This window comes from Chiloscyllium plagiosum, chromosome 5, assembly GCF_004010195.1.
Source record: "Chiloscyllium plagiosum isolate BGI_BamShark_2017 chromosome 5, ASM401019v2, whole genome shotgun sequence".
NCBI classification, from domain to species: Eukaryota; Metazoa; Chordata; class Chondrichthyes; order Orectolobiformes; family Hemiscylliidae; genus Chiloscyllium; species Chiloscyllium plagiosum.
In genome coordinates, this window is record NC_057714.1 from 36,711,746 (window position 1) to 36,738,585 (window position 26,840).

Genomic DNA, 26,840 nt, shown 5'->3' on the forward strand with positions numbered 1-26,840 from the left:
AGGTTTAGGGTGAGAGGGGAAAGATATAGAAGAGACCTACGGGGCAACTTTTTCACACAGAGGGTGGTACGTGTATGGAATGAGCTGCTGGAGGAAGTGGTGGAGCCTGGTACAATTGCAACATTTAAGAGGCATTTGGATGGGTATATGAATAGGGAGAGTTTGGAGGGATATGGGCCAGGTGCTGGCAGGTAGGACTAGATTTGGTTGGGATATCTGTTCAGCATAGACAGGTTGGACCGAAGGGTTTGTTTCCATGCTGTACATCTCTATGACTCTAAATGCTTTCCAACCATCTGAACATGGATCCAGTCTAGTGAAGTTGGTTTTGGAGGAGATTTACCCAGATGCTGGTGAAACTGTTTCTGGAAATATGTTCAATGGTCTTCCCATTATATCCAAAGAAAAGACTGAGTCCTTGATGATGACATTGCCATCTAAGGCAAAGAAAATGTTTCAAAAATAGTCTAACGCTGTCAATGAAATATAGTGGCGTCAACATTAAAAACTGAAAGGAGCTTGCCACCAATCATTCAAAGTGGAAATAATTTGCACACAATTAAACAGTAGTGCTTTGAACCCAAATACCTTAATGATGGGGCAACAAATAAGGGAAGGAAAGAAATCCTGCACTCTGGGTCCCACTGTCTTGTGGGACATCTTGTTCTATGTGCCCAAAGTTCTGCAGGTTGAGAATGTGCTTGTTCAGTCACAATAGGATCCACAACAGAACTTTGTGAAGCTGAGCAGACATCATCCTTTTATTGAGGGATGACAGACAATAATTTTCTCACCTCTGTCTGAACGATGTCTAGGCCAAAATGATGAGCTCAGGCCACTGGTGTGGGAGTGGGGGTTATAAGGGTGCAGGATGGATGCAAAGGGCCTCAATAGTTATTGCCATCCCCACGTAAGGTGGGTTCAAGACTTGGAATCAGCTCCTATATCAATTAGCTGAACCCTGATTAAATTTAAGGTTATTACTCACCGTTCTAAACATACATTCTGTTTGAATGCTTATAGCCTTTTGTTTTGATTATTCCAAGACATTAAAGGAAGCATAATTGACTTAGGATTTACACATTTTTGTTATATCTGATATGTAAAGTCACATTTTTTATTTCTCCCTTTAAACTATTAGTTGAGAAACCGGTTGCCAATACGCTGTGTACTGGACCCACACCAAACACCACACAGTTGTGTCAGATTGCCTGTCCCATTGAGTGTGAAGTATCACCCTGGTCTGCTTGGGGTCCGTGTACCTATGAAAGCTGTGATGATCCACAAGGGAAGAAAGGTAAGAAAATAAAGTGAAATCAGGAACCTTGCACAGTTTGACATAGGAAATGGGGAGGTATTGGAGGTTCTTTCGGGCTTAAGAACAGACAAATCCCCTGGCCCAGATCCCAGGCTACAGTAAGAGGTGAGGCAGGAAATTGCAGGGACTCTGGCACAAATTTGTAATTCCTCTCTGTGTGTGTGCGTGCGTGCGTGTGTGTGGTGGGGGGAGGAGTGCCAGAGGACTGGAGGATGGTAAATGTGGTTTTTACTTTCTAAGAGGGGTGGTAGAGATCAACCAGGAAATTACAGACCAGTGAGTCTGATGTAGGGAAACTATTGGAGAAAATTCTGAAAGAGTGAATTAATATTCACTTGAAAAAGCATGGAGTTAATTAGGGATAGTCAACATGGCTTTATCAGAGGGAGGTCATGCCTGATAAATTTGTTGGCATTTTTTGACAACGTGATTGAATGTGTGGATGAGGCAAATTCAGTAGATGCAGTTTATGATTAAGAAGGTTGAACCACATGGAATTGAGGGAAACCTGGCGAGATGGATCAAAAACTGGGTTAGTAACAGGACACAAAGGGTAGTGGTAGGAGACTATTTGAGTGACTAACGGCTGCTGTCCAGTGGTATGCCACAAGGATTAGTACTGTGACACTTACTGTTTGTTAAACACATACATTTATTTAGATGAAAATGTAGAGGGAATGATAAGCAAATTTGCAAATGACACCAAGATTAGTAGAGTGAAAAAGATGGTTACAGGTTACAAGAACATATAAATGGGGGTTGGTCAGAAGGGCTGACAAGTGGCAGATGGTATTTAACCCTGATAAGTAGGAGGTGATCCACTGTCGAAGAATAAACAAGATGAGGGAGTATTTAATGAATGGCAGGACATTGGGTAGCTTAGAGGAACAGAAGGATCTTGGGGCAATTATTCATGGATCCCTGAAGTTGGCAAGACACTTGAATAGGGTAGTTAAGACATCAGTTGTGGCATATGGTATAAGTCACCAAGGTAATGTTGGATATATACAGAACGTTGGTCAGGCCACAGCTGGAATACCTTTGCAATTCTGGTCACCTCACAATAAGAAGGGTGCGATAGCACTGGAGGGGGTACAGAGGTTCACCTGCATGTTGCCTGGTGTGAAGAAATTGAGCTATAAGGAGAGACTAGAAAGGCTTAGATTGTTTTCTTTAGAGTAGAGAAGACTGAAGGGGGATATGATTGAGATATATAAAATTATGAGTATAGACAGGGTAAATAGAAAGCAGTTGTTCCCCTTGGTTGAGGGCATACTTTTATAGTAAGGGGCAGGACATTCAGAGGGGATTTAGGAAAAAAACATTTTTATTCTGTGGGTGATGGGAATCTGGAATGCACTGCCTGGGAAGGTAGTGGAGGCTGTAAACCTATTAGCATGTCTTTTGTGGTAGTTATTGTCAATGGGCTGAAGGGCCTTTTTCTACGCAGTATAACTGTGAATCTAACATTATCAGGGCTGTAAACAAAACAATAATTATTATTTATTTGAATGTAAATTAAGTATTGGAGAGCATAACCTTGGAAATAGAAAATATCTGAACAACTGAGGAAGAACTGAGTAGAAGTAAAACGTAAAACTGTAGCTACAAAACGCTTGTACTGAATGTTCTCCTTTCTTCACTTTATTATTTTGTTTCCACATCTGGAATAAATGTCCTTTGTGCAGTAAGTATAATCAAATCATAAATATATCCTTAATTAATGAGTTTAAAATTTCACAACAGCTAGTGCACAGAACAATCTCATTCTATTTTTCAAATGTCATAGCAAATAAACGCTTCTATAGTTAAAAAAGCAGGTTCCAACAAAAAAAAAGTGCAGATCCTTTTCAAAGGATTGTGATGTTTTATTAAGATTTAAATGAATTTAATAATGAATTATGTAGAAGCTGCAAATCCTCCAGGCTTCATTTAATTCTATCAGAGCAGAATTTATGAGGTTAAGTTATAAAAAGTAATGCCTGATTATATAATTCTTCAAATGAAAGGATTCACCCTTAGTACAAATTCTTTTGAAGATTTCAACTGTGTAGTGAAAGTTAAAAAGTAGTAAGGTAAGGCCACTTCCTTTGATTGACCATTTAATTTGTAAACAGATAAAGTTTAAAAAGTATCTTGTTTCCTTCCTAAAGGATTTAAACTGCGGAAACGGCAAATTGCGAATGAACCTACAGGTGGAGCGGGGAATTGTCCACACTTAATTGAAGCTATTCCCTGTGATGACCCATCCTGTTACTCGTGGGAGGTTGTGAGACTGGGAGAATGTTCACCTGACAATGACAGCAAATGTGGGCCAGGCGTCCAAACTCCAGAAGTTCAATGTGTTAACAGCAATCGTAAGTGACTATTTATTGATTATAAATGGGTATCTGAAGGCAGTGTTTTCACTTATATCTATAAGCAAACATTCTTCATACGTTGAAAATAATACATGGTGAACTGATTCATTGTTTTCTCCAGTGTTAAAAGGGGAATTTTTCAGGATGATTTAAATCGGTGATTGAAATCTCCTTTAACTTCAGTCTGTGTTGCAGGAGAACAATTCTCTTCAGATTCTTGTTTAAATATTGACAAAGCATTTGTACCGGTGTGGTAAGATTTCTGTTTCTAATGCTTACTGTTATCACCTGACTCTCCTGTTTGTTTATTTGCAAACTGTCGACCCTAGATTATTTAATAAGAGCCATATTAAGAGCAGGTTAGAATAAAGAACAGTATAATACAAGAGCAGAGTCGAGATTAGAGTGGTGCTGGAAAAGTACAGCAGGCCAAGCAGCACCTGCTGTGCTTTTCCAGCACCATTCTAATCTCGACTCTGATCTCCAGCATCTGCAGTCCTCACTTTTGCCATAGTATAAGAACAGACCCTTCAGCCAATCAAGCCTGCGCTGACAGATGACACTTTCCTCAACTAAAAACGTTTTGTCTCTGTGACGCCCATATCCCTCTACAGAGGAACCTTGATTATCTGAACAAGATGGGCGGGCACTATTTCATTCAGATAATTGATTATTCAGATAATCAGTTTATTTTAAACAAGGGAAACCATGCTGATCTAATGCTGTGCTCTACTAGAGAATTTGTTTAAATCTATAATCCTAATGAGTATGCTATTTAAATAAAGTAATCTTTGCATTCTGCAAATTACAGGTTAAACTGAGAAAGACTAAATCATTACCATCTCATAAGCACTGTACTGTATATGAAATCCCAGCATTAAACAAGGTCCCAAGAAGCTTCTATGATCGCAAAAGCATTGTCAGTTTCTGGGAACTCATTGTCGCGATAGAAAGACAGATGCACCGCCTTGCGCATGCATTTACGTTCTCTGCTATTTTTTTCATGACAGGCCCGGGAAAAACACTGCAAAGGGCTGTGTAACTAATTCTTACCTAAAAGATATCCAATCGCTAATCCTTGAGCTGCTTGTGTTTCTTTGTTTTTGCCAGTGTTTTTACATGTTCTTCAGTAGATGTAAATTGAATACAATTATCTTTTTGCAGGGCCTTGATATCTTCTTCAGATAATCTGAAATTTGGATAATTGATACTTGGATAATCAAGGTTCCTCAGTATTCCCTGCCTTTTCATGTATCTGTCAAGAGGCCTCTCAAATGTTGCTACTGTATTTACTTCTGCCACCTCCTTTGGCACCCTATTTCAGGCACTTACCAACCTCTGTGTAAAAAACATTTGCCCCTCTCAACTCCTTTAAAATTACCCCCTCTTACCTTAAACACATGTTCCCTTGTAATTGACATTTCTACCCTGGAAAAAAGACTCCGACTATCCATTCTATCTGTTAGTGCAAGCATTTCACCTCTGCTACTTGGTTTCAAATATTTGATAAAAAGTCTCCTGTCTTCTGTCATTATGCATACTGTGTAAGTGTATCTTGGGTAGCATCAAATCAAATCCTCTTAGAGCTCACCAAATACAACAGTTCATAATCCTATACCAGTAGCAGTTAATGACCATCTGATGTAGAAGAGACAGATTGAATTAGTGTAAAATGTTGAAAGCAGTCACACAATGCATGAGAAGTTCTCCTTTGAGAATGGGACCGAAGCCTTTGTCTAACCATATCATAACTCATTTTCCAATATGGAATAGGTGGGTCCACTGCAGCAATATGCACTTTTAAATACAAGTTTTAGTCTGCAGCTATGGTGGTGTTGATGGGGGTTCCAAATTTCTTTCTATCGATTGGCTAGCAAGGCACCTCTCCTCTGTGAATGTTTGCCTTTGGTGTTTGAAGGATTTGCAGGTTGACTATCAACCTGTCTGGCTGCACTGTGAATGCATCTAACTTGGCCAGCAGTACAAATTACAAACTTAAGGTTCAAGCACAACATTTTTTTAAAATCAAGAATTGTCCTTAAGTATTTGGCCTTTCAATTCCTGCTTCACAGGCAACTTTCTGTAACATTCAAACTAGCAGTGCCCAAACCACCAACTGGTTTTAACACTTTCTCACTCATTATGTACAATATGTGCAGTACAATAAACTTTTGTAAAACTGAAGTCAGTTAAAGGTAAAATCTCTAGTGTCTAGAATGACACTAGGGAGTTAATAATGGTTGCTGGAGACCAAACATGAAACTCTTCCAATAGTGGTGCAGTGTCCTTAACCCAATCATCTTCAATGCTTCACCAATGACTGACTCCACCATAGATTCAGAACTGGGGCTATACACTAATGATTACACCATGTTCAGTTTCATTTGCACTTTCGAAGATAACTGAGCAGTCCATGTTTGCATACAACAAAAACTGGACAGCAATCAGATTTGGGCTGAAAACTATCAGCTAAAACTCACCCTTCTGTATTCAAGAAGAGCTTGAATAACTGTTGCATTCAGTCACATTATCTACTCATACATATAAATCCAGTGCTATCACCATTGAACAGAAACCAAATGGAATCATCCACATAAATTTCCAAAAGGCAGATGATAAGATAATGTAGGTAAAGCTATTTAATAGGATAACAATCCATGGATTTGGGGGTAGTATATCAGCATGAATAGTCAACTGGCTAACTAATAGAAGGCAATGAGTTGAGGTAAGGGGGGAATTTTCACCTGTAACTAATGGAGTGATGTAAGGACCAAAGCTGGAATCGCAGTTACTTTAATTGTATATTAATGATTTGGATGTGACAAGTGACTACTATAACCAAGTTTGTGGATGGCATTAAAAAGCAAGTAATGATGATGACGACAAAAAGAATCTTCAGAGGAATATAGACAAGTTAACTGAATTGGTAAACATTTGAGAGAGAGACTATAATGTGGAAAAATCTGAGGTTTGGCACTTTAGGAGGAAAATCGAGGAACTGAATATTATTTAGATTCAGTACAGAAGGAATTGGGGCTCCTCTTGCATAAATTACAAAAAGGTAGTATACAAGTTCAGCAGGTAATAGCAAAGGCAAATGGAATGTTGACCTTTATTTCAAAAGAAATGGAGTATAGAAATAGGGAATTCTTGCTAGAACTATACAGGTCACTAGTTGAATTAAATCTGGAATACTATGAGCATTTTTAGTCCCCTTTTCTAATCAAAGATATATTGGTGTGGCTAGGTTTTCATAAGGTTGATCCCAGGCTTGGGTGAACTTTCTTATGAAACAAGGTGGAATAAGTTGCCTGTCCTCATTGAAGTTTAAAATAATGAGATGCAATCTTTATGAAATGCATAAGATTTAAAAGAGGCTTAACAGGTTGGATGCTGAGAGATCACTTCACTTTGTAGAAAGGCAAGGGTGAGAGTGCATAACCTCAGAATAAGGGATCTTAGACAGAGAAGGAATATGTTCTCTCAATGGATAAGGGATCTGTGGAATTCTTCACCACAATGGGTTATAGAGGCTAGATTATTAAGTATATTAATTGCTTGAACAGATAGATCTTAATAAAGGAATCAAGTATAATGGGAATAAGGCAGGAGTTGAGGATTATTAGATCTGGCAGAGCAGACTCAATGAGCCAAATGACCTCCTTCTCATTCGTCATATGGCCATATGCTGTGGATAGTAGAGCATGACAGATGCTGGGTATTCTCTGGCAAGCGACTTCTCTTCCTGATTCCTTAAAATCTCTCCAAAACCGGCAAAGAAATACCTGCATTTTATAAAGTTAAAAATCACAAAACACCAGATTATAGTCCAACAGGTTTAATTGGAAGCACACTAGCTTTCGGAACGACGCTCCTTCATCAAGTGATTGTGGAGGGCTCGATCGTAACACAGAATTTATAGCAAAAATTTGCAGTGTGATGTAATATGAAATTATACATTGAAGAATTGATACAGACAATCAATTCTTCAATGTATAATTTCAGTTACATCACACTGCAAATTTTTGCTATAAATTCTGTGTTACGATCGAGCCCTCCACAATCACCTGATGAAGGAGCGTCGCTCCGAAAGCTAGTGTGCTTCCAATTAAACCTGTTAGACTATAACCTGGTGTTGTGTGATTTTTAACTTTGTACACCCCAGTCCAACACCGGCATCTCCGAATCATGACTGCATTTTATAGAGCACCATTTACAACCTTAGCATATCCCAAAATGTTTCACAGCTAATTAAGCACTTTTGAAGTTAGTAAGTGTTGCAGAGCACAAGTTAGAATGTAATAGATTAACATTCTATTGCCTCGATGGATAATGCTGCAACAACATTCAAGAAACTTGTCAGCATCCTGGCCAAAACTGTGTCTGATCAGCACTTTATCCTCTAATCTAAATATTAATCCTCTCCATGTTTGGCCTGGTAAGAATACAGTGTATTAAGTATAGGTACACTTAGACTTCTTCAGCAATACTTCCAATACACGCAAACTATGTTGCCCAGAAGGATGTGTGATGTGGATATAAGGGAGTCCCATCACCTCTAACTTCCTATCTTAAGTCACGCACCATTTTGACTTAGGCATATATCACTGTTCCTCATTTGCCACTATCAGTCCTGTGGAATGATTTCCCCAATGGATGGAACCGTTCAAGAAGAAAGCTTACCACTTACCATGGCATTGAGAGATGGGCAATAGATGTTGGCCCTGCTAGCAAAGCTTACATTTGAAAAATGTATTTTTAAAACTTGTACACTGAATGGTCCAAGCTGAGAATGTTTCATCCATGGCATTCCATTTTGGTAAGTAAACTGTTACCTTTCCTGTAATGCATGAAGTAAAACCCTATATACCTACTTAGCAAAGCAAGGCATTATTGTTCAATTTATTAACTTACAAAAATCCAGGCTTGTGTCAATTTTTGACAATTTGAGAATGACCACAATCTGATGGATCATGGAAAGTGGATGAATCATGGAAGATTAATTCATAACTAATTGGTTTCTCTGCCTCTCACTGGTGTAGATCTTTTTTCAGTGGTATCTATTTCAGCATTGAGATAGAAGGTTGTAGTTTCAAGACCCATTCTAAAGCCATTAGCAAATAATATAGACCAGCTCTTCAGGGTAGTACTGAGTGATGTACTGTTAAAGGAGCCAGTCTTAGATAGGCCACTCTTCAGATGAGATGTTAAAATGTTTGCTTTTGCACATTTGCTTATAGTACAGAAGCCTTTTGACTTGTATAGTAGGCCCCAGATGTTAAGATTGGTATCAGAGAGAGCATTTCTGAAGCAGACTACAATTTAATTTGGCCTCTTACCATCAATTTCCAATGTTTGCTCCAGCAGGAGTTGAGCATCGACATGGTCAGGAGGCACACCTCACCATTTTACACTGGAACGTCCCTCCTTCACCTGGAGTGTTCAGTCTTCCTCCGTAACTCCTGATTTGGAGGTGCTGATGCTGGACTGGGTTGGACAAAGTTAGAAATCACACAACACCAGATTATAGTCTGACAGGTTTATTTGGAAGTACTAGCTTCGAGGCACTGACTCTTTATCATGTGTTTGTGGAACATGAGAGAGAGAGCTTGTGCAAGAGAGAGGATCTGCATTAGTGTGCAAATATACAGGAGTGTAGGGTGTAGGTTTGCTCACTGAGCTGTAGGTTTAATATCCAGACGTTTCATTACCTGGCTAGGTAACATCATCAGTGGCGACTTCCAAGTGTATACAGGAGTGTGTGTGTGTGTGTCTGTTTGTGTGTGTGTGTGTCTGTATGTGTGTCTGTGTGTGTAAGAGAGAGTGTATAGTGCAATGGGGTCATCTGCAGTATGACATGAACCCAAGGTCCCGGTTGAGGCCATCCTCATGGGTATTGAACTTGGCTATCAGCCTCTGCTCGGCAAAATTGCTCTAACATTGCTCTGCTCTCTCTCTCACCCCAACATTGTTCTCCACCCTCACCTCTGACAGTGTTATTTTCCCTTGCTCCTCTAACCGATGAAAATGCTGACCTCCTTCCCGCCATTCTCTGACAGTCTGGGTTTTTCTTGACAACATCCATAAAGACCTGTGCTACAGAATTAGTGGTGCCTCTTTTCAAGTTTTTCACTACAATGGCAACAGTAGCATTTACCCAACAGTGAAAAATTGGCTGGGTGGATCTCAGCCAAAAAAGGAGACAAATCCATTACTGCTAATTATTGTCCCATTCTTTTATTCTCAGCAAAATGCAGAACAGTGGAATTCACACAGCAATATCTGCTCATCAAAATGCTAGTTGCAGCAAGGCCACCCAGTCCCTGATCTCATTACAGACTTAGTCCAAATATGGGTCAAAGAGCTGAACTGTATGGATGAAGTGTCAGTGACTGCCTTTGGCTTAAAAGCAGCATTTGACTGAATATGTAACATTGCAGTTAATGACAATCAGAGAGAAATCTTCCACTGGTGGGAGTCATAATTAGCTCAAAGGAAGATGGTTGTGATTGTGGGATGCCAATTTTTATCTGCTGCAGGACTTCACTCTGAGACCTGTTCAAGGTATTGTTCTTGACTCAGATATTTTCAACTGTTTCATCAATGGCATTGCCTACTTTTATAAAGTCAGATGTGGGTCGTTCATCAGTGATTGCAGAATGCTCAATTTCACTTCTGCTGTACAGAAATTGAAATAGTTCATGGATGCATACAGCAAAATATTGATGATCCTCAGGTTCAGGATCATAAGTAGCAAGTAATATTTGTGTTGCACAAGTGCCAGGTAATGAGCTTCTTCAAGAAGAGAGAAAATCCAAACATCTCCTCATGATTTTGAAAAACATTACCATTGCAGTGTCTTCCACCAACCACATCCTGGAGATTACCATGGACCAGAAGGGGAAGTGGATCAGCCTCATTAATATTGTGCTGACAAAAGCAGTTTAAAGGGTTGATACTCTGTAGGGAATAACTGAGCTCTTGTCTCTGCAAAGCTTCTTCAACATCTACGAAGGTCAAGTAAGAAATTAGATTCCCTACAGTGTGGAAACAGGCCCGTTGGTCCAACAAGTCCACAATGACCCTCCAAAGAGTAACCCACCCAGACCCAACACTATGGGCAATTTAGAATGGCCAATTCACCTGACCTGCACATCTTTGGATACAGAACTGGCTCAAAGGTAGAAGACAGAAGGTGGTGGAGGGTTGTTTTTCAGATTGGAGGCCTGTGACCAGTGGAGTGCCACAAGGATCAGTGCTGGGTCCTCTACTTTTCATCATTTATATAAATGATTTGGATGCGAGCATAAGAGTAAGTTAGTAAGTTTACAGATGACACCAAAATTGGAGGTGTAGTGGATAGCGAAGAAGATTACCTCAGATTAGTGAAGAAGGCATTTGGTATGCTTTCCTTTGTTGGTCAGAGTATTGAGTATAGGAGTTGGGAGGTCTTGTTGCGGCTGTACAGGGCATTGATTAGGCCACAGTTGGAATATTGCGTCCAATTCTGGTCTCCTTCTTATTGGAAACTTGAAATGGTTCAGAAAAGATTTACAAGGATGTTGCCAGGGTTGGAGGATTTGAGCTATAGGGAGAGGCTGAACAGGCTGGGACTGTTTTCCCTGGAGCGTCAGAGGCTGAGGGGTGACCTTATAGAGGTTTACAAAATTATGAGGGGCATGGATAGGATAAATAGACAAAGTCTTTTCCCTGGTGTGGAGGAGTCCAGAACTAGAGGGCATAGGTTTAGGGTGAGAGGGGAAAAATATAAAAGAGACCTAAGGGGCAACTTTTCACACAGAGGGTGATACGTGTATGGAATGAGCTACCAGAGGAAGTGGTGGAGACTAGTACAATTTCAGCATTTAGAAGGCATTTGGATGGGTATATGAATAGGAAAGGGTTGGAGGGATATGGGCTAGGTGCTGGCAGGTGGAACTAGATTGGGTTGGGATATCTGGTCAGCATGGACAGGTTAGACCAAAGGGTCTGTTCCATGCTGTACATCTCTATGACTATGACTCTATGTAGCAAATCACTCAAATACAATGGCCAGGATATTTTTGGACTGACAGGGATCTCACCCACTGGCCTGAGAACCGGGAGGAAACCTGTCAGTTTAATGGGGAGAGTCCTTCAGTTATTTAATTGGCTTTCATTGGGTCTTCTCAATGATGAAGATCCCCACTGCTGGCCAATTAGAGGCAGGCAACTGCTCATGCCAATAGTGGGCATGGTGGCTCCTAGCAGTACTGCACGCACCCCCTAGCCAGGATTACAGAGCAGCTCTCGGCCAGGTGAGTGGAGTGGTGAGTGGATGTTGAGAGAGGAAAGAGAGCTGTGTCTCAGTGGCCAGCTTCTGCCCAATACAGGTTCCTCAGTTGTGCATGGAGTGCCTAGTAGTGAGGAGCCCTTCCCAGAAAGGCTACTGGCAAGCCCAGACGGTTTTCCTGGCAATCTCCCATGGACCAAGGAGACCCGGGCAGTCTCCATTTAATTTCTGAGCCACCACCAAATTATTGTAGCTGTTGGGTAATAGTTGTCAATTGGTACATTAGTGAGCCAAAGATACATCCCACTGGGGGCGGCTGGGAATGCCGCAGCAGCAGCTTTCCCATCCTCCGAAGAACCGGGGGAGGTTTTCCTGCCTCCAGGATGTGGGGTATCTCCCATGATTAAGTGGGCCTGGCTGTCATTGTTCCTGCCATGCCAAGCTGCCTAAAATAACCCAGCAGTAACTGTGGATTGCATATACATTTTGAGGGAAATAAAACTGCAGGCAATTTTGTAGTTGAAGCAGAAAAAGCCCACATAAAAGTACAATTTATGGTTAGCCAACGGGGTTGCCTAGATACCGTTTATAGGATAAACACCAACTGTTGTTTTGTATGTGTGTGTGCTGGGTGGGGGAAGCTGTATAGCACAGTTGGATTGCTCCTGCAAAGCTGCTACCAAAGGAGGAGAAGGAGTGATTCATCAGTGGCAAACTGCAGTGAAACACCAGCAGAGATGGGACTAATACATAAATTTAGCTCTTCACAATTTTGCTCCTTGGTTTTGAAACTCCAGTATGCAATAACTGACCAATGTAATTGTTTTAATGCAAATGTGCAAAGATTTCAGTCGAACTGTAAACAATATGCCTGCAGTTGTTTCACTTAAATGAATGACTGTGGAGTTGGAATTGAAGACAGTGTGTTCGATGTTGCTGCTTCACATTGAGACTACTTATACAAAGTGTCACTTCGATTAGTTCCACTGCTTTAATATCGAAATGAGTAAACGTTGTCAAGCAGTAACAAATTTGGCTGGCTTATTCATGGGTGATGATGAAAACGGAATTGTAAGTGGAATACTGCCAAACACGAAGCCATATTCGAGTATTATAAGTTAAAATTTGTTTTGTTCTAAACAGTCCCTTCCCTGCAGTAAATGCATAAAATTACATGTAATTTGCCTTTCCCATGAAGCCCACATTTCCACTTAATTGAAATGAGCCAACCAGCTTCAGGGTAAATAACCCAAGTAGGCCGTGTTTTGCATCCTTCACATCTATGCAGATAAACCAAGTTTTAGTACTGTTAAATAATGCTACACATTTAAAATTCTTATATTTGTGTGCAAATCTCTCCGTGGGCAAAATGCAATTCAAGTGACAGAGGTTTTGCCTGCTTGTTGCTGGTCCGGTGAAAGCCCAACGTTTTGGAACGTTCCATCATATTATGCATCTACCGGGCAGTATCACATCAATATGGGTTCCAACCCCAAAGGTGAATGACTGCATTAAGGGGAACACAGGCATTGGACAGGGCTGGGAGGCAAAGGCAGAGGCTGTCTCTCAAAGAGTCGCCTGCCTTTTCTTGGTGCCAAATCAGTCTGAGTGCCTTGAAGCAGGAGAGCACCCCTCTCCCTGGAGGCCACAGGGAAAGCTGTCAATCAGCTGTTTATTGGGTTTCTCTCATGTGGCAGCTCTCCTGCCTGCTGTTGGTTGCATGCCAAGAGGACAGCAATTGCTCAATTAAACACCTCAAATATCTCTGGGCAGCAAGTCCATCCACCAGTATTCTCAGTGTCAATTTAAGTGGGTGAAGATAGAGGAATGACGGGGTCCCCACCCTAAACATTCCAACTGATGAAATGATACCCCCGCCCCCAATTTTCAAATTTGTTTTAGTGGATCAGTGGCAGGATAGTGGAGAATTAAGTTCTGAGAAATTTATATTTTACTGATTCTTGCCTCTCCTATGGAGGTTATATCTTCAGCGATTTAATAAGTAAAGACTGACTTTGTTTTTGCTCCAGATCATTCCAACTCATTGCTGTCTCTTCTCCCAATATGGCTTGAGTAGAATCCTTATTGTGTGGGAACAGACCAATCGGCCCAACAAGTCCACACTAAATCTCCAAAGAGCATCGCACCCAAACCCATCCCCCTACCCTCTTCTGTAAATCTGCATTTCCCATGGCGAATGCACCTAACCTACATATCCCTGAACACTATAGGCAATTTAGTATGACGAATCCACCTAACTTGCATAGCTTTACACTATGGAAGGAAACCAGAGCACCTAGCAGAAACCCACACAGACACAGGGAGAATGTGCAAACTCCACACAGACATTCGCCCGAGGGTGGAATTGAACCTGGGTCGCTGGCACTGAGAGGCAGCAGTGCTAACCATTGTGCCACCCCAAAATACTCCTTAAAATCTTCCTCTTTTACTACATTTTTGGCATATGTTAAATTTAGTCAAATAATCATTCCATGAGTCATCTTGCAGTGTTAAAGATGCAATAATATTTGCAAGTAGTTGATATTATATTTCTATGCCATACCACATTTCGGGTGGATTTATAGGCTTGGCTCTATATTTACACTTATTTTTATATGCTGAGATCATCTATGCAAAAGCCGCTGTTGAGATTTGCATGCGTAACCTGGGTGAATATATTGGAGTTGTACCAGAAATGTATCTTGCTCATCATGGTGATATAAAACAGGCATAATGAATCCCAACATCCGAGCACAAGGTCCTGCCTCTAATCCTATCACATTTCCAACTCCCCTCCTCCAAGTCCCTCCTCCCTACCTTTTATCTTCTCCTGCTGAACACTCTCTGCTCATTCCTGAAGAAGGGCCTGTGCCCGAAACGTCGAATCTCCTGTTCCCTGGATGCTGCCTGACCTGCTGTGCTGTTCCAGCAATAAAGTTTCAACCCTGCCTCTAATCTGTAATATGCAAATGATTACTGTCATGCTGCTCCTTAAGGGTTTTAGCTGTTTTTGGTGGCTGCCTGAACATTGGAACAAATTGAGTATGCTGTACCTTCTGCCAAAACAAAATTGGAGAATTTGATTAGTTTATTCACTTTCTCACCACAGCCTCATCAACAACCCCATCAGTTCCATTGCACTGCTACAGGCCAGTGTTGGCACATGTTCTGTCTATCTGCTGATCCTCTTCTTAGGATTTATCAGAGACCTCTTTATCAATGAGACAGAGGATTCAAGTTCAATACTTGTACTCCCTCTGGCACTGCTTCTGTTAGACACTGCCTATTTTGCATCATAAAATGAACCTAACAGATCTTCCATTTTGTCAGTTCAGTACTAGCTCTTGTGATATCTTATAAGTAAATTGTTAATCTGAGGTCCTTTCCATTCTTTCTGGTGAGTATAAAAAAACATTCATTTGGTACTATATGAAAACATGGCTGCAGGGTGACCAGAACTGGAACTATTTCTTAAAAGCTATTGATATTCAGGAAGTTGGGTAATATAGACAATAAGGAGAGGATATAGATTAGTGAGAAAGGATCTCCATTTTGGAAAAAAAGGATGCAGAATCTGTTTGCCTGGAGCTAAGAAACTACAAAATGTCTCAAATGTTGGTAGGAGTGATTTATAGGTCACTAGACAATAGTTGTAAAGTGAGTACAGAAGCAAAGAGGACATGCTTCAATCCTATTGAATGCTGCTGAGACCACAACTGGAAATTTTATGTGCAATTCTGGCTGAAGGAAGAATATAATTACAATAAGTTGAGTACAGTGAATGTTTATTGATTCCTGGGTTAGTGGGAGTGTCCTGTGGGGAGAAATTGAGGAGATTAGATTCAGTGGAACTTAGAGAATTTAGAGGAAATCTTGTAGGAACTTGAAAAAAACTCCAGAGAAAAGACAGAATAGATGCAGAAATGATGCTTTCCTTAGCGATGGGATCAAGAACCAGAGCACTCAGTTTTGGAATAAAAGGCAAATCATTTAAAACTGAGATGTGGAGAACTTATCTTTGAAATTCTGTACTCCAGGGGGATGTGGAAGTGCAATCATTAATAAAGTTCAACACATATTAATACATTTCAAAGTACTTTTGCCATGAGGCATATGTGGAGAGTGCAGGAAAGTGGCATGGAGGTGGATGATTATCCATGAGAAGGCTGAAGGGACAGAACAATCTATTTCTGTTTTATCATTGTAATGTTTCTGTGACAAATAGTAGAGGAAGTTTCCCCATTTTCCTGTCCAACATTTTAAGCTAGGTGATGGCCTCGCGGTATTATGGCTAGACTATTGACCCAGATAATGCTCTGGAGACCTGCGTTCGAATCCCATCACAGCAGGTGGTGGAATTTAAATTCAATAAATAAATGGAATTAAAAGTTGAATGATGACCATGAATCCATTGTTGATTATCAGAAAAGCTCATTTGATTCTCTTATGTCCTTTAAGGAAGGAAACTGCTGTCCTTCCCTGGTCTGGCCGAGATGGGACTCCAGACTCACAGCAAAGTGGTTGACACTTAACTGCCCTCTGGCTGATTAGGGATGGGCAATAAATGCTGCCTGGCACATCCAGTGAATGAATAAAGGAAAGAAAGACATCACGATTAAGCCACCTGGATTCTGATATCCATAAAATACTGGTTAAATCTTAGCCTTGTGTTGAACTGTTAAATGAATGATCACAAATTATGACTTGCATTTCATCAAGTTACATGATCATGAATTCATGATTAACCCACTCACCCCATTGAGTGAATGTTGTAGGTCTAAACTGTGTCAATTAAAAGATTGATGTTGATGTGTTGCTGTTCAAGATGGACAATCCTTAAGATAAAACAGCTGCATCCAGACCTCCAACAAAGTTTCTTTAACCAATGGGGCAGATTACATGCAAGAGCGTTTTTTTGCTATTTGTCTTGGCCACCTCTTGGAAGTGGAATAACCTTAAAAACAGTTTTTAAAGCAATATTTTAAGTAAGTAGCCATTAAAAATGATTTAAAACAATTTATATGACAAATATGACAATAAATTAGTCAAAGTACTTTTATGGTACTATAATATGAAGATAAAATTAGATTTCATGTCAAAGGTGACTCCCCTGCATTTTGCACAACAACATCATTAGATTTTATTGTTTGGGTTAGGTTGTGTTAAACCGCAATGTGTCATGCTCCATTTGTTCAATAGTTAAGATCCAGTCTAGTGCTAAATATTATATCTCCCTGTAGTTGTTTTATACATTTATATTCAATTCAAGTTCACAAAATTGCAAAACATGTGACTAAGCACTCAATTAAGACAGCTGACTGGTCTAATCTAGTCTGTCCCCCCTGTTATTTCAAAGTTACTCTCAAAAATCAATTATGTGAAATTTTGAAAGTGGTCCTCAAATAAGACAACACTAGCACAACCAAGACATAATACTTCTTTTTCCCAATTTGTATTTTACATAATGCCAAATTTGGGAAAAGCAAATATATGCAAAACAATTATCTTTATGGAGATTGGTTAGTTGTTTTGACGAAGCAGTTGATTTGTAATGCAGATTGACACCTACAACAATGGGTTTAATTCCAGTACTGGCTGAGGTTACCATGAGATTATCCATCAGCCTCACTCCTTGTCTGAGACGTAGTGAACCCTCTTATTGAACTCACAACCAGTCCCCCCTCTCGAATGAGAGCCTATGATCTGCCGTGATTATGGTAACTTTTATATTTTTAATGGAGCCCCAATCATAAACACTGACCCAGATTTTACAAAAATGCTCTCAATAGAATAATAGTCACTGAAATAGATTTCTGAGTGATCACTGAGTAAAAGATTAACATTAGAAAGATTGAAACCTCTCTCAGTTTATTCAGACAGGTTCATTGTTCTAAATTTTACAGCTTACTGTGATACAAGTTAAATGATCCTTGCATGGTTGCTGCCTGTAGTTAAGTGTGTTGATACCATTCTAATGTGATTGCAGTTCCATTAGGATGCTTACTCAGGAACGATTAACACATGTCCCATGGGTAGTTACAAAAGAAAATTGTACACTAATTTCCAGAAGAAACAATATTGAAACAGAGATACTTTGAGAGTCACTTCCCTTTACTAAAAAAAATCGCAATTTAAACCACAACCTTAAACCTTAATGTATATAAAACAAATTATGCTTTAAATATTTTCATGTGACTGTACATATGTGCAATAAGTGCTGAAGGAAAGGAAGTGCATGGGTACATTTTCTGACTCACCTTGGAATAATTGTTCGTTCTAAGGAAAGGGGTGCTCTTCCAATTTGAACAATTATATCAGCACCAGCATTAGCATGCTGAGTCAGGTATAGCTTATCAAATAGGGAATGTGTGCCAACAGTGTCCTTTAATTAAAATGTTAGGAGGATATTTATACATTAAGATGCAAATTAGATTTGTGTCCCACATTCTCCTATTTCTTTTCTGATTTGAGCCTGTACATTGTGTTGAAATATGGGTATTGTGTGCAGTAGGTTAGTGTTTCCAAATGTAATGCATTGAAGCAACTTAAAGCACACTAATGTGTGTAGACACTCACATCATTCATGTAGAATAGTTTTACTGTTGAGCACCAGACTGAAAGAGCTCAAGCAATCTAGCCTCACATATTTTGCTATTCTTCATGGTATACTTTAATTCATACTTAAACTTCTCTTGTTCCAGCAGAATGTTGTTTATTCAAAGATTAATTTTATTTGAATGTGGGTCTGAATCATTTTCACTTCTTCTTGTGCTCTGTGATCTCTGAAGAGTTCCTTTCTGCATTGCACTAATTGCACCTGTCCATCTGCACCAGTGTTTTCTAATATTGCAGTGACTGAAGCAAGCTGTTGAAAGGTGCTGGAAGAAGACAGACATTGGCTTCAGTTAGGCATCTTCAGCAAACTAGGAGGAGAAAGTGAGGTCTGCAGATGCTGGAGATCAGAGATGGAAATGTGTTGCTGGAAAAGCGCAGCAGGTCAGGCAGCATCTAGGGAACAGGAGAATCGACGTTTCGGGCATTAGCCCTTCTTCAGGAATGAGGAATTAGCCCTTCCTCATTCCTGAAGAAGGGCTAATGCCCGAAACGTCGATTCTCCTGTTCCCTAGATGCTGCCTGACCTGCTGCGCTTTTCCAGCAACACATTTCTATCTTCAGCAAACTACCCTACTTAGAAATTACAGAGTTAAGAGCTGACATATACAATGATGCTATTCAGACAACTCTACCTGCCTGAATGGCCAGCTTCTTGATCTTTCAGCTGGAACTGTCAGAGTGACAGTGGCCATCTCAATATCTCTGCTCCCCTTGGACTAACGTGTTTTCCTCTGAATTTATTATAGTTTGTTCACTCAGGCTTATTCCTGGCTTAATTATGAAAACTTCCTGACAAAGATGATGTTGTTATCATCTGGTGTACCAACCTCTACCTTCCAGAGACTTGAGCATAAATTCTCAGGCACTTCTTCCTGTCTCCCTGGTCCATGATCCCTTCACTGAACCTTGAGCCATTGTTCCCAGGACTGTTATTGACCTCTTCTTTTCAGGAGATCTTCCCTCCATAGCATTCCATTTCATTGGCACCCAACCCCACACATCCCACTTCTACCTTCTTCTCAAAATTCATGAAGAGAAGTTTCCTGACAGACCCGTAGTTTCTGCCCTACTGAACCTGTTTCTTCTGATTTTGACTCTGTTTTCTCTCCCCTCATCTTCCTACTAACATTCTTAATTTAAAGAAATTTAACACCTTCCAGTTTCCTGGCTTCTATCCACCTCCTCTTCCACTACCATCGTCCAATCCCTCTACACATCCGTACACCAGAATAGTTTGAGGACTGTCCATTTCTTTCTTCAATGGAGGCCCAAACAGCCCCCATCCTCCACCACCATCTTCCTCTGCCTGACTGAGCTTCTTCAGTTATTCAACAATTTCTCCTTTAACTCATATCAGTTCCTCCAAATGAAAGGTGTAGTTACAGGTAGACACACAGACCTTAGTTATGCCTCTGTTTTGTTTTGGCAGGAGATGTAACACAGAGAATGCCAAAGAAACATTGCAACAGGTCTGTGGAGAGAGAAACAGTTAACATTTAAAGTCCAAGTTACGGATCTTCAGAAGTGTTCTTTTATTTTGAGAAAGAGTCATATTGGGCTTGAAATATTAAGTCTGTTTCTCTCTCCACATTTGCCGCTGGACCTATTGAGTTTCTGCAGCGCTTTCTGTTTTGATTTCAAATCTCCAGCAACCGTAAAGTTTTGCTTCAATTCCTTATTGCTCTCCTTTTTGAGCTCCCGCCAACAATTTTTATGGTACATCAATGATTTTGTCAATATCATTTCCTGTTCTGATCCAAAACTGGAAATATACATCAATTTTGATTATAATTTCAATCTTTCTCTCACTTTCAACAGGTCTATCTCTGACTCTTCTGTTTGCTTCCTTGGGAAGGGTTATCCGCTAATATTCCTTACAAGCCACTGACACCAACAGGTCCTCAATTACACTTTCTCATAAACTGTTTCCAATAAAGCCTACATTCCATTCTCCAGCTTTTCTGTCTTCGTCTCATCTGTTGCAATGATACTACCTTCCATAATGTCACTTCCAATGAATCTTCCTGTTTCTTTGACTGAGGGTGCCCCCATCCTAATTGGCAGGGCTCTCAACTTGCCTGTCCTATTTCCTGTTCTTCTGCCCTCACCCTTTCCTTGTCTCCCAGTGAGAGAGTCATAGAGATACACAGCATGAAAGCAGACTCTTTGCTCCAACTCGTCCATGCTGACCAGATATCGTAACGTAATCTAATCAGTTTTGCCAGCTCTTGGCCCGTATCCCTCTAAACCCTTCATAGTCATATACCCATCCAGATGCCTTTTAAATGCTGTAATTGTACCAGCCTCCACCACTTCCTCCGGCAGCTCATTCCATACATGCACCACCCTCTGCATGAAAAGGTTGCCCCTTTGGTCCCTTCTATATCTTTCCCCTCTCACCCTCAATTCCCCTACCCCAGGGAAAAGACCTTGTCTATTTGCCCTCTCCTTGCCCCTCATAATTTTATAAATCTCTATAAGGTCACCCCTCAGCTTCCAACGCTCCAGGGAAAACAGCCCCAGCCTATTCAGCTTCTCCCTATTGCTCAAAACCCTCCAACCCTGGCAACATCCTTGTAAATCTTTTCTGAACAATTTCAAGTTTCACAACATCCTTCCAACAGGACAGAGACCAGGATTGCATGTAATATTCCAAAAGTGGCCTAACCAATGTTCTGTACAGCTGCAACATGACTTCCCAACTCCTGTACTCAATACTCTGACCAATAAAGGAAAGAATTTCAAGTTTCACAACATCCTTCCAACAGGACAGAGACAGGATTGCATGTAATATTCCAAAAGTGGCCTAACCAATGTTCTGTACAGCTGCAACATGACTTCCCAACTCCTGTACTCAATACTCTGACCAATAAAGGAAAGCATACCAAACACTTTCTTCACTGTTCGATCCACCTGTGACTCTACCTTCAAGGAGCTATGAACCTGCACTCCAAGATCTCTTTGTTCAGCTGCACTCCCCAGGACCTTCCTAGTAAGTGTATAATTTCTGCTCTGGCTTTCCCTTGTCCTCACTTTCCACTTCATCAGCCTCCATATTTAAAGGATCATCCTTTTTCATTTCCATCAACTCTAGCATGATGCCACCATCAAACACATAGAGTCATACAACACGGAAACAGACCCTTCGGTCCATCCAGTCCATGCTGAACATAATCCCAAACTAAAATAGTCCCATCTGCCTGTTCCTAGTCCATATCCCTCCAAGATTAGAGTGGTGCTGGAAACACACAGCAGGTCAGGCAGCATCCAAAGAGCAAAAAATTGCGCTTCGGGCAAAAGCCCTTAATCAGGAATGAGACAGGGAGCCTCCAGGGTGGAGAGACAAATGGGAGGGGGAATAGGGCTGGGGAGAAGGTAGTTGAGAGTGCAATAGGTGGATGGAGGTGGGGTGAAGGTGATAGGTCAGAGAGGAGGGTGGAGCAGATAGGTGGGAAGGAAGATTTACAGATGGTACAGGTCATGAGTATGGTGCTGAGCTGAAAGGTTGGATCTAGGATAAGGTGGGGGGAGGGGAAATGAGGAAACTGGTGAAGTCCACATTGATGCCCTGGGGTTGAAAGGTTCTGAGGAGGAAGATGAGGTGTTCTTCCTCCAGTGTCCCACCTTATCCCAGTTCCAACCTTCCAGCTCAGCACCATCCTCATGACCTGTCTCACCTGTCAATTTTCCTTCCCACCTATCCACTCCTGCCCCCTCTCCGACCTATCACTTTCGCCCCGAATCCCATCCACCTATGCACTGTCAACTCCCTCCCTCCCCAGCCCCAACCCCCTTCCATTTATCTCTCCACTCCTGAGGCTCCCAGCCTCATTCTTGATGAAGGGCTATTGCCCGAAACATTGATTTTCCTGCTCCTAGGATGCTGGCTGACCTGCTGTGCTTTTCCAGCACCACTCTAATCTTGACTCTAATCTCCAGCATCTGCAGTACCCACTTTCACTATATCCCTCCAAACCTTTCCTATTCATGTATCTATCCACATGGCTTTTAAACATTGTAATTGTGCCCACTCAGGAAGTTCATTCTGCATGCAAATCACCCTCAGTGTAAAAATTTGCCCCATGTCTTTTTTCAATCTTTTTCCTCTTATCTTAAAAATACCCCATCCTGGGGAAGAGACAACTTCCATTAACCCTATCTATACCCTTCATTATTTTATAAATTTGTATTAAGGTCACCTCACAAACTTCTACGCTCCAATGAAAAAATTCACGGCTTATCCACTCTTTATGACTCAAACCTTCCATACCCAGCAACGCCCTGACAAATTTCTTCTGAGCCCTCTCCAGCTTAATAACATACTTCCTATAACTCGTCGACTAGAACTGGACACAGTATTCCAGAATATCTTCCCCTCCCCTCCCCATTAGTATTCCAAAAGAATAATTCCCTCAGTGATACCCTGTCCTGTCCTTTATCACCCCATGGATGCAAAGGTTATGCTGTAAGTTATACAAAACCCTTATTAGACTCCTCTGTGAGCAGATTTAGACACTATACCTATGAAGTTGATATTGGCCTGAGAGGGAATACAGCATAGTTTACAAGAATGATACCCGGACTTGGGTTAAAATACAATCAGCAATTATACAAATTAAAACCGTTTTTTCTCTAGAATTTTGAAGGTTATGGGGTAATCTGATCACATTCTTCAAGATTTTAATAGGAAAAGACAGGTAGGTAAAGGTAAACTATTTCCACTGGTTCGGGATTCCAGAACTAGGGACCATAGTCTGAGAATTAAGGTCAGACCTTTCAGGAGAGATGTTAGGAAGCACTTCTACACACAAAGGGTATAGATAGAGTCATAGAGATGTACAGCATGGAAACAGACCCTTCGTTCAACCCATCCATGCCGACCAGATATCCGAACCCAATCTAGTCCCACCTGTCAGCACCTGGCCCATATCCCTCCAAACCCTTCCTATTCATATACCCATTCAAATGCCTTTTAACTGTTTCAATTGTACCAGCCTCCATCACTTCCTCCGGCAGCTCATTCCATACACATACCACCCTCTGAGTGAAAAAGTTGCCCCTTAGGTCCCTTTTATATCTTTCCCCTCTCACCCTAGGCCTATGTCCTCTTGTTCTGGACTTCCCCACCCCAGGAAAAAGACTTTGTCTATTTATTCTATCCATGCCCCTCATAATTTTGTAAACCTCTATAAGGTCACCCCTCAGCTTCTGATGCTCCACAGAAGACAGCCCCAGCCTGTTCAGCCTCTCCCCTTAGCTCAAATCCTCCAACCCTCCATCCTTGTAAATCTGTTTGAAAGTTTCTTCCACAAGCCGTAGTTGCTGCAAAATCAGGTGTTAAATTTTAACACCTGTCATCGATAAATGTTTTGTTTAGCAAAGGTATTAAAGGATATGTTCCAAAGACAGGTATATGGAGTTAGGCTACTAACGAGAACAGCCATGATCTCATTGAATGGTGGGACAGGCTTGAGTGGCCAAATGATCTACTCCTCTTCCAGTGTTGCAGTGTTCCTCCTATGGCACATACTCATGCATTCCCAGGAGATGTTAATTCTTATACTGGTACCTCCTCTCTCCTCACTGACCAAGACTTCCAGGTGAAGCAGTAAGTTGCTTATACTTGACTCAGTCTTGTTCACTGTATTCACTATTCACAATATGGTCTCCTCTACAGTGGGAAGAGAAAATGTAAACAAGGACACCACTTTACAGAATATGTCTGCTCAGTTCTCAAGCTCCTGACCTTCCAGTCACTTGCCAGTTAAATACATCATTTATCTTTTATGCTTACCTTTCTGTCCAGACCCTACTGCAATGTTCCACTGAAGTCCAATAAAAGCTGATGGAACAGCACCTCATTTTCTATTTAGGCATTTTACAGCCTTCTGGAGTCAACATTGTGTTGAAGAACTTCAACACCATGAACTCTGTCCTCCATTTCTATTCACCACCCCATCATATCCAGACTGTTCTGAGTTCTGAAGAGTAAAGCAGCTTTCCTCCACAGCCTGATTTCTGAATTTGTGTCAACATAACTCTAGGAACATCAACGGAGAGGTGTTATGTGCCATTGTCACCAAGTATCCCACACATCGATTCCACCAAGCTCTCTGCACGCTCAGTGGTCTGTTCAAGGAGTGTCATAATTTTTTCGAATACAGCAATCTGCAGTTCAATGTCAAGTGAGCCTCTGCAGTAGATAGGTTTAGATCTTGACTTTGTAAAATAGGTGGTAGCAAAGCCCATTTTGCATCATTCCCAATTTTTGGAACCCTCAAATTCAATGGAAATTTGAAACGGGAGAGCTGTAAAACAAGCCACCAAATCATGGGTACTCATTTTTCACTGTCACATAAAATCCAAGATCTAACTATTTGTTCATAAGAGAAAGGAACTACTTGAATGTTTCCACAGTTGAAATGTGAATGCATGCAATGTTATTACACTGCCAGCATTGAATAATTTATTGGTGTCATCATATATGTTTAGCTATGTGGCTGAGAAGCTTGACATTCTCAGAGACAGATTGGTCATTTGACAATATGCCCCAGACAGTCGAGGGGGATATATTTGTGAATTTCTGATGTAGACACTTGGTGGCCAAGACTCCAGTTTGTAAACCTACTCCAAAGAGGCTTACGGAAGTCAGCACCTGGAAACGCAAGGTGACAATTTACCAAATTGAGGTTGCAGCCTTTAAGTTCCTGGCTGTAAACAACACAGTCGGGCTTCATTCACTATTTAACCAAATAGACTCTGATTGGTTAAAATCCAATTTGATTGAGGATGCATATCAGAGATTGACTGACAATGTACAAACCCATCAATGACTGATTGTCACAGGATTTTTTTTATCATTATTTACCAGTTCTGAAATCTGTTTCACCTGGGTTAGCATCTCTTCCAAGCAGGAGAGAAAACATAAAATGATTTCAACAAGGGACATTTTATTTGAGCTAATTACACTCATACTATGCATGTACAGCATGCTTTTCCATGCACCATAGAGCAAAGAGTGTTTCTCATTTGGCAACACAATGTGCAATATTATTCTGTCAAATTAACACGCTGGGCTCATTTAAGTAAATTTGTTCTCTAATTTTTTTCCTCAGTACAATAAAATTATCTCCAAGCATATGAAAGGAACTGTCCAACATCTCACCAAACAATAAATTCAAGCAAGGTTTCTTTTCTAGCTACTGTGTAAAAATGAGCTTTTTTCTCTGATTCTCTCAGTCCCTTGCGAACATTAAAAACAGTTATTTGATATATTCGCGGATCCCAATCTGCATTTCATCCTCTCTGAAGGCAGAAACCTTTGTCAGTTAATTGTTGCTGTACCCACAGTTCACCAATATCTTGTCCAGATACTCATTCTCTTTATGAAAGGACAGACAACAAATGTCCTTGACCACAGAAATCAAGACTGGCTTTGGCATTAAGGTCAGTCTGCTCTGTTAAGTTTATCCATCCATCAGCAGAAATCCTCCAACTGCCCCTGATGTGTAGTGGCAGCAGACAAGCCTTTCACTCAGAACATGAATTTATAAAAGTGGCTGTGTAGTGTCTTTCTCGATGACTACCAGTGCCTCAGAGCAGAAAGAATTCCTAAGAAGCGTACTGTCAAATTACTGATGTATGCTCTTGTCAGGAGCTTAAGGCTGTACACGAGGTAAGCAACTTACTAAAATCAACCTTGTTATAGAATCCTGGAAGTATTAAGATACCTTACACTTACTATAGTCTATTGGGTCTGTTAATTTTACAAGGTGCAATCAATATTTGTCAAACAGCAGTGAGATCACAAATTGTAGTCAGAAGGGGTGTTAAAACAGGAGTCATATCTCATCAATCTACTGGATTTCCTTGAAGAGTTAATTGGGTCAACAGATATGCCATCTAGTGAATCTATTTCATTTAGATTTTACAAAGCTACTTGATAAAGTCTTGCATAACAAAAACTCTTGGAAGTATTCATAATTGATGCTATATTTAATGGTTAAGTTGAAAATTGGGGTTTGACAATATAAAAGTAAAAAGTGATGATAAATAGACAATGCTCTGTCGTGAGACCGAGATGAATTCAACTGGGTCCTTTTTTAAAATACTTCTTAAACAAACTTTTAACATTTGCTGAATATCTGAGGCTACATGATCTTGGACTAGTGTAAAGGGGAAGATGAACCAAATGAAATGACTGGATTTTGGATGACAACTCTGAATTGAATTCTGAATAAATGATGTCTGAACACATTAGGGAAAAGACTAAGAG

General features: G+C 40.6%; 1 protein-coding gene across 2 annotated transcripts in view; it reads left to right on the forward strand.

Annotated features, from left to right (window-relative positions):
- Positions 1–26,840, forward strand: part of LOC122549803 (thrombospondin type-1 domain-containing protein 7A-like) — a 589,911-nt gene that overhangs the window by 426,179 nt on the left and 136,892 nt on the right. For both annotated transcript variants that reach the window (XM_043689852.1, XM_043689854.1), the window contains 2 exons: positions 1,142–1,297; positions 3,472–3,675. In XM_043689852.1, coding sequence (XP_043545787.1) covers positions 1,142–1,297; positions 3,472–3,675 — 360 coding nt within the window. The remainder of the gene's footprint in view (positions 1–1,141; positions 1,298–3,471; positions 3,676–26,840) is intronic.